We start from the raw sequence: 14,814 nt of genomic DNA on the forward strand, positions 1-14,814 counted from the left end.
GATTTGTTTAGCGGCACTTAATTTTCGCTTAATTTAAAAATGTTTTAAGTGTGATTCAAAATAGAAAATATAACTAATGCGTACTAGCAAGTCAATTTCACTATTTGAGCTACAAGTCCCTTTCTGACGAGACATTAAGTGGTTACAAGTCGCCCTCTTGTTGATGTTAAACAAACAAATTGGGCTTGACAAGGGTCAATAGCCCACCCCAGACAGAATCTTGTAAATCTTCTAAACTTTCGAGCCCAAGTCCTACTGGTTTTGCTTTTATCCCAAGCTATGGACTCTTCGGAATCCCATCTGATCTGACCAATAAAGTACCCAAAACACACAAAAATGCAACCAAAGAAGCAGCAGCTTCAAGCTTTTGCCTCCATTTTTCCCTCCCAGAAACTCCGCGGTGGGTATCCCTGGAATGCGCCATGCAGCGCCTTAGAAGCTCGGGGACCTTACTTTCGAGCTCTCAGGCCATAACCCGGTTGAGGAAGAAAGCTTTCAGATCATGGGCTGCCGTTCAGGACACTTATTTTTCGACAAAGGTGCTTGCTTTTCGATTTTCTTTCACATTTTTGTGGGTTTCTGAGAGTTTGAGGATGTGCGTTGGATTGATTTTTCATGGGTTGTGTTTAAGTTTGATGGGTTTTTTGTTTTTTTGGTGAATGCTTTTAGGATATATTTGAAGGCCATAAGGTTGTATTTACGGTTGGAACTTCTATTGCATCAGTCGCCACAGCATGGTTTGGTGAGTTCTTGTTTGGCAGCTCTTTAATTTCTCAATTCTGCATTGCTTTCTGCATGAGTGTTTGGTTATTATCATCCATTAATCTTCAAATTGATAAGTGGTGTGAGCAAATTATTAGTATGTTACAACAAATTTACTGTGATGAATATGAGTTCAGCTAACCATATGGTAATTGGAGTGGCATTTGGCACTCCACTTCAAGTGCAGGTTGAAATATTCGCAGACGGTGGATGCAGTATAATTTGTTTGAAATCTTGATTCAAGTTTAAGGCATATATATGTAACCTGCAATTTGCTCACCTGTACTTTACCCTACAAACTCATTGCATTCCCATCTTAGTCCAATAAGTTGTAAGGTATAATGTGCAAATTTTAGAGCACATATATGTTTTGTAATCCGAATTAGAAGTTGGGGTAAACACGGACAATTTATTTTAAATGTACTGTAGGATGTAAATTTCAAAAACACAATCGTTCTAGTTCTAGATTTTGTGAGGTGCTAAACTTATGAAGTTATGATATAATCATTTGTGGTTTACGTTGCTCTTTGACTAAATTGTTTACTTCTAACTAAAGATTCGTTATAATATAAAGAAATTGGTTCACTAATGCATTAAGGTTCGAAAGTAAAGATTCGTTATAATATAAAGAATTTGATTCACTAATGCATTAAGGTTCAAAAGTTTTGTTTTAACCTTATTACTATTGTCTCTCTCAGTAATATGTTAGAAAACATTTTCTTATCTAATAGACTAATACTCATCTGTTGTGGGTGCAGGATATACTTTACGTCACCTACATGAATCAAGAGTTGATCAAAGGCTTGAATCAATTGAAAAAGTGGTAAGCACAAAGTCTCATTGAAAGGAAAAGAAAACGACAATACTATCATCCATGTCTTGTATTCTTGTTTTCATCGCATTTATGTTAACGATTTTGACAGTGAGATGAGGCATCATGTGAGCAAGGGTCACTCAATTTTTCTAATTAAATTTTGGTTAATACTATTGCTGGTTAGATTAAGGCCCCTTCTAAATTATCTGTCGATGTTTGTTACAATTGGATAGCTGTTTCTGTTTTTGTGGCAGATGAAAAACAATCATAATCTTGAACAGTCGGAAATCAGAAACATCATGGATTCTGGAACTATTGGTCTTCCTTCATGCATAGCCACTGCAGGAACCACTTTAGTTATCGGGTTTGTACTTTTAAATTTTAATATCCATGTCCGAAACATAATTCCTGTTTTTCTGGTTATGAAACTACAAATATCAAACTGTTCATGCATTATACACTGACACCATTATAACTGAACTGCAGCTACACTTTGGGTTGGCGAGGTGGAAGGTGGTATGCAAATAGGAAGTTCAGAAGGGAGCAGATGAAATTGCTAGGGCAAATTAAACCGAAAAGGTGGCCACTGCTTAGGCGGATAGAACCTAAAGTGTGGCAATTTCAATTTCTCAGAAGACCGCTAACCAGACAGAGAACACAAGATAATCCTGTCAAAACATCAGAAAAGATAAGGGACACTCGTACCTCGCATAATTTGGAGGATCCTATCAATCTTGTTAGCAATCACGTCGAATCCTTATGAAAATGAATCCAGAACAAAATTGCGCTAAAGCTAGGGCGTCACCCGTAAGTGGCGCGCTGTGTGGCCCGAGCACAGTGATAAGTGAGCAAGGGTCGCTGTATCTCCATCGGCACCCGGATGCAGTGTTAAATGAGCAAGGGGGCCATAGAAACTTCTTTTCGAACGACTCCACTCAAAGTTGTTTGGGAGCATATGCTTCTATCAACTTTACCCGGGACACACAAAAGAAGTACTTTGATCCTATTAGACGGGGGAGGGCGAAGAAGCTAGGACAGAAGGGTAGAGTTCAAGAGAGCAAAATGCGTTTAGGAACGTGGAATATAGGAACCTTAACGGGAAAATCTATGGAAGTAGTGGAAGTTATGGTGAGGAGAAGGATAAATATTATGTGCCTACAAGAAACTAAGTGGGTTGGTAGTAAGGCAAAGGATCTAGAAAACTCAGGGTTTAAACTTTGGTATTCGGGCACAAATAGAACGAGAAACGGTGTTGGCATCATCGTGGACAAGACCTTGGTACAAGATGTTGTAGATGTCAAGAGGGTAGGAGATAGAATCATGGCAATCAAGATTGTAATAGGACAAGAACTTATCAATGTGATTAGTGCGTACGCACCTCAAGTAGGGTTGGATACGAGTTCGAAGGAGAAATTTTGGGAAGATCTTGGAGACTTGGTGCAAGGAATTGCTCAGACGGAGAAGTTATTTATAGGAGGAGATTTAAATGGACACGTGGGCAGGGAGACAGGCAACTATGGAGGTTTTCATGGTGGCCATGGTTTTAGGGAGAGAAACGAGGATGGGGAAGCTATCTTGGATTTTGCAATGGCATATGATCTCTTCTTAGCCAACACCTTCTTTAAGAAGAGAGAAGAACATGTGATCACCTACAAGAGTGGGTCGTCAAAAACACAAATAGATTTTCTTCTAACGAGGAAAGGGGATCGTATAACTTGTAAGGATTGCAAAGTTATACCAGGAGAGAGCGTGGCTAATCAACATCGCTTGTTGGTGATGGATGTACATATCAAAAGAGTAAGACAAAAGAACAAGACTTGGAAGTGCCCAAGGACTAGATGGTGGAATCTAAAAGAAGAAAAACAAGTCATTTTCAAAGAGAAGGTAATCACCCAATGTGTGTGGGATAGAGAGGGGGAAGCTAGCCAAATGTGGGATTCCATGGCTAGTTGTATCCGAAAAGTAGCAAAAGAGGTATTAGGAGAGTCCAAGGGTTTTGCCCCACACCAAAAGGAATCTTGGTGGTGGAATGAGGAGGTACAAACAAAGGTGAAGGCTAAAAAGGAATGTTGTAAAGCCTTATACAAGGAGAGGACCGATGAAAATGGTGAAAGGTATAGAAAAGCGAAGCAAGAGGCGAAGAAAGCTGTCAGATAAGCTAAGTTAGCGGCTTACGACGATATGTATAAACGACTAGATACCAAAGAAGGAGAGTTGGATATCTATAAACTATCTAGAGCAAGGGAAAAAAAGACAAGGGACCTAAACCAAGTGAGGTGCATTAAGGATGAGGATGGAAAGGTTCTTGCTACAGAGAACGCGGTTAAAGACAGATGGAGAGGTTATTTTCATAATCTTTTCAATGAAGGACATGAAATGAGTGCTTCTTTAGGGGAGTTAAGTAACTCAGAAGAGTGTAGAAACTACTCTTTTTATCATCGAATCCGGAAGGAAGAAGTGGTTGTAGCTTTGAAGAAGATGAAGCATAAAAAAGCAATAGGCCCAGACAATATACCAATCGAAGTGTGGAAACTTTTGGGAGAGACAGGTATAACATGGCTCACTGACCTTTTCAATAGGATTTTGAAAACGAAGAGGATGCCAAATGAGTGGCGAACGAGCACTTTGGTGCCTATCTACAAGAATAAGGGCGACGTACAAAATTGCATGAACTATAGGGGTATTAAGCTAATGAGTCATACAATGAAGCTCTGGGAGAGAGTCATTGAGCATAGATTGAGGCAAGAGACACGGGTTTCGGACAACCAATTCGGGTTCATGCCGGGGCGCTCAACCATGGAGGCAATCTATCTCTTACGAAGATTGATGGAAAGATATAGAGATGGGAAAAAGGATTTACACATGGTCTTTATAGATTTGGAAAAAGCGTATGATAGGGTTCCAAGAGACATTCTTTGGAGGATTTTAGAGAAGAAAGGAGTACGAGTAGCATATATCCAAGCTATAAAGGATATGTATGAAGAAGCAAATACTGCCGTAAGAACTCATGAAGGACAAACTGAAAGCTTTCCCATAACTGTAGGATTACATCAAGGCTCATCCTTAAGTCCTTACCTTTTTGCGTTGGTAATGGATGAGTTAACAGGACATATTCAAGATGATATTCCTTGGTGTATGCTTTTCGCAGACGATATAGTGTTGACAGATGAAACTCAGGAAGGGGTAAATGCAAAGCTTAACCTTTGGAGAGAAGTGTTGGAATCTAAAGGTCTTCGCCTAAGCCGATCAAAGACAGAATATATGGAGTGCAAGTTCAGTGCAAATGGAGGCCAAAACGAGTTAGGGGTGAGGATCGGAGATCAAGAAATACCAAAGAGCGACCGTTTTCGTTACCTAGGATCTATCTTGCAAAAGAACGGAGAATTAGATGGAGATCTCAACCATAGAATACAAGCTGGATGGATGAAGTGGAAGAGTGCATCCGGCGTGTTGTGTGACCGCCGTATGCCACTGAAGCTCAAGGGAAAATTTTATAGGACAGCAATAAGGCAGGCGATGCTGTATGGCACAGAATGTTGGGCGGTGAAACATCAACACGTACACAAAATGGGTGTAGCGGAGATGAGGATGCTTCGTTGGATGTGTGGGCACACGAGAAAGGATAAGATTAGGAATGAGGATATCCGGGGTAAAGTAGGAGTAGTCGAAATTGAAGGAAAGATGAGAGAAAATCGGTTACGGTGGTTTGGACATGTGCAAAGAAGGCCTACTGACGCTCCGATTAGAAGATGCGACTATGGGACAGAGGTTCAAGGCCGAAGGGGTAGAGGAAGACCTAGGAAAACTTTGGAAGAGACTCTAAGAAAAGACTTAGAGTACTTGGATCTAACGAAGGACATGACACAGGATCGAGCACAATGGCGTTCTAAGATTCATATAGCCGATCCCACTCAGTGACTTAGATTTTCCAAGTCTCCAACCGAGAAGTTTTCCTCACTCGGGAAATTAAGGGAACACTACCCCAACCTACATGTTCCACTCAGAAAGCTTCAACATACAAGCTTCAACAAAAGAAAATTCAAAGAACTTAGCGAAGAAGGCTTTGGTGTATTTAACACAATACGTTGAAATGAAGGAAAGCTTATTTATTGATATCCCCGATAAGCTACAAATATGTACATATACATGAGTCAAAATAAACACACAAGAGGGAGCCTTCACAAAGGTTGCTTAGGAGAAGTCTCAGCAGTCGGTAGAGCCCCAGAAAGAGAAGGCACCGGAGGGGGATCATTTGGAGCCTCAGTACTGGACAGAACCCTAGAAGGAGGAGGCATCAGAGGTTGATCATTCGGAGCTTCATTACGCGGTACAGCCCCAGAAGACGAAGGCAATAAATGCCTTTGGAACAAACCCACAAATCTCTGATGATCAAGTAAAACCTGACCATCAGTTTCCTTCATCTGGTCAAGCTTCCTCTTCATGTTTGTAGCATAGTCATGTGCGAGCCGGTGCAACTGTTTATTATCATGCTTGAGCCCTCTAATCTCCTGTTTGAGACTCATCACTTCAGCCGCCAATGATTCAACTTGGCGGGTTCGAGCAAATAGGCGTTGGGCCATATTAGACACAGAACCTGCACACTGAACACTGAGAGCCAGCGAATCCTTAACAGCTAACTCATCAGACCGTTTGGAAAGTAGTCTGTTATCTTTGGGAGTGAGAAGGTTCCTGGCCACCACCGCATCGGTCATATCATTCTTCATCACGGAATCCCCAACGGTAAGAGGACCAGTAGGGGAGACGAAGGATGGGCGCCATATGTTGTCTGGAGAAGGCGGGGCTGCCTCTACAACAAGGTTCAAGTCAAAACGACGGTCGGAGGGGCCAGACATTTTCAAAGGTGTTGAAGAGAGAAGAGGTCGGACAAATCAAGATCTTAGAAGTGCAAGAATGAAGCTTCTACTGGTGGAGACTCAAGAGGTCGGACAAATCAAAATCTTAGAAGTGCAAGAATGAAGCTTCTACTGGTGGAGATTCAAGTGTGCTTTGGAACTTAATGTCAGCCCCTATAAAAATCTGCACTCGACGGAGCTTCAGAAATCGAAGAGGCGCCTGCTCAGAAATCGAAGAGGCGTTTGCTTTCTCAAAAGCTGGGCTACTTAGAGATCACGAGGGTTGATCTCAGAAATCGAAGAGGCGTTTGCTTTCTCAAAAATTGGGCTGCTCAAAGACCACGAAGCCCGATCTCAGAAATCGAAGAGGCGCTCGCTTTCTCAAAAGCTGGGCTCCCCAGAGACCACGAGGGCCGATCTCATAAATCGAAGAGGCACCTACTTTTCCAGCCTTGTCAACACCTGTCACACGCACACTCAGCTTTGCGGAAATTATGGGCATTCTGTCGAAGACTTCTGGGGAAGTAGAAAACACATGAATCTTACTGTTCAATCACCCACTTCCCACACGCAACAATAGCTCATGGGTACCACAGATAACTTTGCCAAAGTTCTCTGCCAAAGTTGAGCACGTGAAGCTTGCAGCTCCCACTACATCGCTCTGACCAAGAAGGGTAAAAGAATAGCAAAGAAACAGCACTAACACAGTTTAGACCCATAAATTTTGAAGGTCTAGCTACCATATTATTACCCACAAGGGTAAAGGAACAGTACCACTGCTGGATATTTGGAAAGTCACTGTGTGTCAACCTCTGTGCTTCGTGGCAAGGTAGACTAGCAAACATGCCCAACCTTTACTCACATTCGAGAAAACAGTCCCAATAAGATTGCTTGCTCCAAAATCGAAGAGGCACCGTCCTCCGAATCTCGAGAGCCAGACTCCCAACATGACTACTTTCTTAAAAATCGAAGAGAGGGTAAAGGAACAGTACCATTGCTGGATAATTGGAAAGTCCCTGTGTGTCAACCTCTGTGCTTCGTGGCAAGGTAGACTAGCAAACATGCCCAACCTTTACTCACATTCGAGAAAACACTCCCAACAAGATTGCTTGCTCCAAAATCGAAGAGGCACCACCCTCCGAATCTCGAGAGCCAGACTCCCAACATGATTACTTTCTCAAAAATCGAAGAGACACTGCTCCCCGAATCTTCGAGAGCCAGACCCCCAGCATGATTGCTTTCTCAAAAATCGATGAGGCATCGTTCTCCGAATCAATCGAAGAGGCGCTCGCTTTCTCAAAAGCTGGGCTGCTCAGAGACCACGAGGGCCGATCTCAGAAATCGAAGAGGCACCTACTTTTCTAGCCTGGTCAGCACCTGTCACACGCACACTCAGCTTTGCAGAAATTATGGGCATTCTGTCGAAGACTTCTGGTGAAGTAGAAAGCACATGAATCTTACTGTTCAATCACCCATTTCCCACACGCAACAATAGCTCATGGGTACCACAGATAACTTTGCCAAAGTTCTCTGCCAAAGTTGAGCACGTGAAGCTTGCAGCTCCCACTACATCGCTCTGACCAAGAAAGGTAAAAGAATAGCAAAGAAACAGCACTAACACAGTTTAGACACATAAATTTTGAAGGTCTAGCTACCATATTATTACCCACAAGGGTAAAGGAACAGTACCACTGTTGGATAATTGGAAAGTCCCTGTGTGTCAACCTTTGTGCTTCGTGGCAAGGTAGACTAGCAAACATGCCCAACCTTTACCCACATTCGAGAAAACACTCCCAACAAGATTGCTTGCTCCAAAATCGAAGAGGCACCGTCCTCTGAATCTCGAGAGCCAAACTCCCAACATGACTACTTTCTCAAAAGCGAAGAGAGGGTAAAGGAACAGTACCATTGCTGGATAATTGAAAAGTCCCTGTGTTTCAACCTTTGTGCTTCGTGGCAAGGTAGACTAGCAAACATGCCCAACCTTTACTCACATTCGAGACAACACTCCCAACAGGATTGCTTGCTCCAAAATCGAAGAGGCACCGCCCTCCGAATCTCGAGAGCCAGACTCCCAACATGATTACTTCCTCAAAAATCGAAGAGACACTGCTTTCCGAATCTCGAGAGCCAGACCCCCAGCATGATTGCTTTCTCAAAAATCGAAGAGGCATCGTTCTCCGAATCTCGAGAGCCAGATACCACAGACCACTTTTTCAAAGTGCTCTGACAGAGTTAAAACATGTGAAACTGTCAGCTCCCACTACCGTGCTATGACCAAGCAGGGTAAAGGAATAGCATTACTACTTGTTGTTAGGGAGACTCCTATATATGTCGACCTCCATCCCCAACGGACAGGCAGACCTGCAAAAATGCTCAACCCTTCATCATATCTGAGAGGGCACTCCCAACGAAGCCTTTCGAAATATTCAGCTTTCTTTCCCCCCGATAATACCTCTGCAAACAAGCTATACTAGAGCAAGAATATCTCATATCATCAGGGTTAAAAGCAAGAGTATCCCATATCATGCTTTTTCTCTGTCTTTTCCTTTGGTCTTGTTTTTACCTGCAAGACAAGGAGAAAGAGAGCAATCAGTCAGCACTTGGAATCAAGCTTCCAGCCAGGAACTGACTGCCTGGAACCCCTTACCTGATTACTTACCTGGCATTGCTCTCGAGTACTCATCTTCAACATCTTATGTTTCCAGGGAAGATTCCGCATCGGCTTGAGGAACAGATAGGGCAAGTGCGAAGGATACAAGGAAGCATATGGAGACAAGCGTAACAGCACACGTGCCGATACATCCATTACTCTGTCAAAAGCAAAAGTATCCCATATCAGCAGGGTGGAACGTACTCTAGATTTGATGGACTTGTTTTGACCCTCAAATTCTTCAGTCGGCCTTATACTCTGGAGGAAACCAGAAAACCCTCCAGCTCAGTTCAAGAATAAGCCTGTGGAAAGTTACTTCTTCAAAAGCAAAAGTATCTCATATCATCTCTTCTCATTTTTCTTCTCTTTATCCTTCATGCTGCTGCAAGATGGGGAGTAGGTGAACAATCAGTCGGAGCTCTGATTGCTTACCTTGTCTGTCACCTCTTTCAGCAGACCCCCTAGCTCGGCGACTTGGGGGACTCCTACTACATGGTTTGTATCGCGCTTGACCAAGCCTGAAACTACAAGTAAGCTTCAAGTAAAATTGATACATTACCTTGTGCATCTCCACCAGTTAAAGATACCACCCCTGGATGGAGGAAGAGTACTTCCAGAGAAGATGCCACATCTACCTATGAGACAGATAAGGCAAGTCAAGACGACACCACACTCCGATACTTAGAAGTTTCGTGATTACGAGATCATTCTCCCACAATATTTCCTAATGTCATTTGTACTAAATCATTCACTTGTACTCACTAAAGGAGAGCTTGAACCTATGTACTTGTGTAAACCCTTCACAATTAATGAGAACTCTTCTATTCCGTGGACGTAGCCAATCTGGGTGAACCACGTACATCTTGTGTTTGCTTTCCTATCTCTATCCATTTATATACTTATCCACACTAATGACCGGAGCAATCTAGCGAAGATCACAAAAAGCGACCGTTTTCGCTACCTAGGATTTATCTTGCAAGAGAACGGAGAATTAGATGGAGATCTCAACCATAGAATACGAGCTGGATGGATGAAGTGTAAGAGTGCATCCGGCGTGTTGTGTGACCGTCGTAGGCCACTGAAGCTCAAGGGAAAATTTTATAGGACGGCAATAAGGCCAGCGATGTTGTATGGCACAGAAGGTTGGGCGGTGAAGCATCAACACGTACACAAAATGGGTGTAGCGGAGATGAGGATGCTTCGTGGGATGTGTGGGCACACGAGAAATAATAAGATTGGGAATGAGGATATCTGAGGTAAAGTAGGAGTAGCCGAAATTGTAGGAAAGATGAGAGAAAATCGGCTCCGGTGATTTGGACATGTGCAAAGAAGGCCGACTGACGCTCCGGTTCGAAGATGTGACTACGGGACAGAGGTTCAGGGCCGAAGGGGTAGAGGAAGACCTAGGAAAACTTTGGAAGAGACTCTAAGAAAAGACTTAGAGTACTTGGATCTAACGGAGGACATGACACAAAACCGAGCGCAATGGCGTTCTAGGATTCATATAGCCGACCCCACTTAGTGGGAAAAGGCTTTGTTGTTGTTGTTGTTGTGGATTTTTGTACCGGTATTTATTGGAATGGGAAAATCGAATTATCATAATCGTATGAAGGAATTGGATTCATCGTTGTCTTTCTTATTGTGAATCATATGTCACTGAATCTAATTTTTTTCCTAGTTGTTGCACATGAAAAACTATTGGAGAAATGTGAGAGATGAGGAAAGAAACACTTTGCTTAAGAAACCATGGTATGTTAACAGCGAGTATGATACAGGTATCCATGGTATATGCAGAGAACGGATGCCTCGAATTGGAGAAAAACTTGTCTATCCTGGTTGTATACACTCGTTTTTTTGTGTCTTCTCATTGGAGAGACAAATAATTGGTGCATACAACTAGTACACCAAGGTTTTTCTCCGCGAAATAAACCGTTCGAGGTTTCTTACTCTGGTTGGCCAAACCGGAAAAAAGTGTTGGAGCTCTTGTTGGTTTGGTAGTTTACATCCATAAATGTACTACTTTCTGCGGCTCCATTGGCAGTACGCCTTCGTCTTTTACAAATTAGACAAAAGGAACAGTAACATGTCAACATGTCCATGTTTTGGTTTTACATACTTGGATTAGAGTTTGGATTTATCCAGGAAATTCTTGTTAAATTATGGAATCGTGGCAGGGACGAAATCTGAGGTTAATACATTTCTTAATTGTATTTACTTAGTGAAAAGTAGGACCCATCAGCATTAGATGCCCTAGTTGAACCTTGGTTTAATCATTAAGCAATTTGTATTAGGCTATTAGCTCATGTGAACACCCCAGTTCTGTTTTTTTTCTGGTTTTTTTCCGCACTATAAAAATGCCGGAACCTCAAAAGGTGATTTGTACCAGGAAACAATTATTAAACATATGAAGATGTTGGCTAATAAGATTTTAACCTTTATTATTGTAGTTATTCTCTTCTGTGAGTCAGCAGTTGGAACCAGAACAAAGTTGTTCTCGGCTAATAATGTGCAGGATGCTGCTTCTGCATTCGCTCCGCCTCCCGGTGATGACGGAATCTGTGCAACAATGGTGGCAACACTAGGCTATGCTTGCGAAGAACACACGGTGGCATGCCTACATTTTTTTTCGCTCTTCTGTTTGTGAATAATTTCGAGTCACGGCAAACATTGACTGATGTGACTTGGTTGCATTTTTGGGTTGTGTAGGTGACAACACAAGATGGATATATTCTCGGCATGCAGAGAATTCCAGCGGGGAAGTCAGGGGGGCCGACGGGGAAGAGGGTACCGGTACTTCTGCAACACGGTCTTCTGATGGTCAGTAATTCTGTGCAGTTTTTTTTAAGTAGGTTCAGTAAATTGGGAAAATGTAACACTTTGTTTATGTGGTTTGTTGGGCAGGATGGGATAACATGGCTGCTGCTACCTCCAGGCCAATCTTTGGCATTCCTCTTAGCTGACAACGGGTATGAGGTGTGGATTGGAAACACCCGCGGAACCAAATACAGCCTCAGTCACACATCACTCAGTCCTGATGATCCAGTAACTACTCTCGCTCTCCTGAATCTCATGTTTGTCGCAAATTTTTGTTTGGTTGCATTTAACAACATGAAAATACTCAAAAAGAAAACACAATCACCATCTTGTATTTCACATTAGAGTCACTTTGCTCATTTTCAGGCTTATTGGGAATGGTCATGGGATGAACTCGTCGCTTATGATCTCCCAGCTACTTTCCAGTATGTGTGCGATCAAACCAGACAGAAAATTCATTATATTGGACATTCGCTGGTGAATTTCACAGACTCAGCAGCTTTCTTCTCTTCTGCAAACATTTTAAAAAGTATAGTAAACTTTTGGTAGAGTTTTAAAGTATAAATATAGCAAGCGACGGATTTATTTTGCAGGGAACATTGGTTGCTCTCGCTGCAATTTCCAAAGACCTGCAGCTGAAGAACCTGAGATCAGTGGTCTTACTTAGCCCGATTGCTTATGCTGACCAGATGCCCTCACCCCTAGCAAGAGCTGTTGCTGAAAACTTTATTGCCGAAGTAAATAGAAATTCCTTTTTTTCTAGCTGTTTTAGTCTCCTAACAGAATTCAACTCTTTGACAACATATTATCTTCTCTTAACAGGCATTATACAATGCAGATTTAAGACAATTTAATCTGAAACGGTAACAATTCTTGTTCACTTGTTCCTTGTAATTCGCAATCTAGCATTCACCGAAAACTCCCAATTATAAGATCAGAACTTGCATGCTATTGTTTATTTCTGTTGCCTGAACTGAATAGGAAGGCAGCAATCGAAGTTTTGAAGGCTGTCTGCCGGAAACCAGGCGTTGATTGCACCCATTGGTTGACTGCATTCACCGGTAATACATATGTTCCTAAGATTCTTACGACCATTTCAATCATTCTTCTATGTACTGACTTGGAAACTTTTGGAAAATGAAGGGAAAAATTGCTGCTTAAATTCTTCCATAGTAGATGTTCTTCTAGACCATGAGCCTCAGTCAACTTCAACCAAAAACTTGGTACATATGTCCCAGAGTAAGTTCTTAATTTCTCATTCACAAACCACCAGTACTTTGAATGCTACGAACTCCTTTGCGACGCTTAAATTGAAACCATAATAAATTAACTCGAATTCAATCCTGCGATTTCTCAACAGTGATAAGAGACGGAACAGTTGCAATGTTTGACTACAAGGAAGAGAACATGCAGCACTACGGGCAGCCCAATCCTCCCGTGTACAGCATGACTAGCATTCCAGATGACCTTCCTCTCTTCCTCAGTTACGGTGTGGCAGATGCCCTCTCTGACATCAAAGATGTGAAGCTGCTGCTGAAGAGCCTCAAAAACCATGATGGAGATAAGCTTGTGCTTCAGTATCTAGACGATTATGCTCATGTAGATTTTGTGATGGGTGAAACTGCTAAGCAAGAAGTGTATGATCCTCTCATGGCTTTCCTTAGACTTCAATGAGAATATTTATTTGTGACAGAAGTAATGCCAATTCTTTTATGTTCTTTTCTTTTCCCTCATCATATTTCTCATTGACAACCCTGAGGGCAGAGTTGTATTTACCCATGCTGTGTACTGGATCTTCCTTTTACCAACAAAATTCGTATAATTACTACCATTTTTATGGTTCCATTGTACTTTTACCGTAGTTTGTCTAGATCAACACTCAATGCCTTGTTATCTATATATCTAGATTCTCTACATGGTTGCGTGTTATTAAGGGAAATCGTGAATCGGAAAAGTCAGGAATATCAAAGAGAATGAGTGAATATATCGGATTAACTACTCCTATCCAATCTAATTCACGGGTAAAACCAAGGGAAGTTAAAATTCCAGAATAATTTAGATACTCATTCTTTGTAAGTAAACATCCCGTCACGGGACAGGGGTCACAGCTGCCTTGACTCCTCCTTTGCATCAATCCACATCTTGACTAGTAACAGTAATCCAGCCACGACATCTGCTTTGAAGAAGAATGGCTGTAATCTAGCCATGGAGTCATCTGTGAAGAAGATGATTTCGCCATGGTTTCAGAATCACATGAAATCAGCCCTTTTACTGAACGAAGTGAGTAATGTAGGTTACGAAGGCGCCGACGAAGGAGGAGTGAAGGTGGATGACATGTTTGCACTCGCAACGATGTCCTGGGCATATTTTCCTTGATTCACAAAGGTGCTACCTTCTTTCTTATAATATAAGAAATCCGCAACCCTAAGTGGGGGCACCCCTGTCTTTCATCTCAAAGACTTCACCCAAGTCACTGATAACAGATTGGAATCTTCTCATCAGAACCAGTAATTGTAATGTCATCCTTAGACTTGCATCTGCTAAATCCAATGACGGGAAAGGTTACTTAGTGCAAGGCACGGAGGTTCTGAAAGAAGTGCAGTTTCGTACCCTAAAAAATACTTGTAAAAGGACGTTGGCCGTAGGGACCCCAAGCAACAAATATTTCACCCATTTAGAAACACTACTACTATAAACTGGTAGGAAAATGTTTGTGGGTTACTATTACGTTTTCATGACCGATTCCAATGTGGGTGTACTTTGCCAAAGACGGCAAGTACTGTGCTCACTCACCTTTCTTATTTTTTTCGTTTACTTTATATTAACTTGTTATTTATATTGTTTTATAAGATGCGAGCAAAAATAAAGGTAGGGAAGTGGACATATATACCAACACTCTTTATTGACAGTTTTCTTGC

At 42.0% G+C, this 14,814-nt stretch overlaps 1 protein-coding gene across 2 annotated transcripts; it reads left to right on the top strand.

Moving 5' to 3' along the window:
• Positions 1–279: 279 nt before the first annotated feature.
• On the top strand, positions 280–10,225 carry LOC126581859 (uncharacterized). 2 transcript variants are annotated; one of them, XM_050245789.1, is made up of 6 exons: positions 280–539; positions 670–742; positions 1,521–1,585; positions 1,831–1,940; positions 2,063–2,369; positions 9,900–10,225. In XM_050245789.1, the coding sequence occupies exons 1-5, from the start codon at positions 423–425 to the stop codon at positions 2,337–2,339; spliced, it is 642 nt and encodes a 213-aa protein (XP_050101746.1). In that variant the 5' UTR covers positions 280–422; the 3' UTR covers positions 2,340–2,369; positions 9,900–10,225. The 2 variants fall into 2 exon arrangements, with proteins under 2 accessions (XP_050101746.1, XP_050101745.1); XM_050245788.1 differs by lacking the exon at positions 9,900–10,225 and having other exon boundaries at positions 2,063–6,660.
• Positions 10,226–14,814: the final 4,589 nt, after the last annotated feature.

The sequence above is a fragment of the Malus sylvestris genome, chromosome 9 (genome assembly GCF_916048215.2).
Source record: "Malus sylvestris chromosome 9, drMalSylv7.2, whole genome shotgun sequence".
Lineage (NCBI taxonomy): Eukaryota > Viridiplantae > Streptophyta > Magnoliopsida > Rosales > Rosaceae > Malus > Malus sylvestris.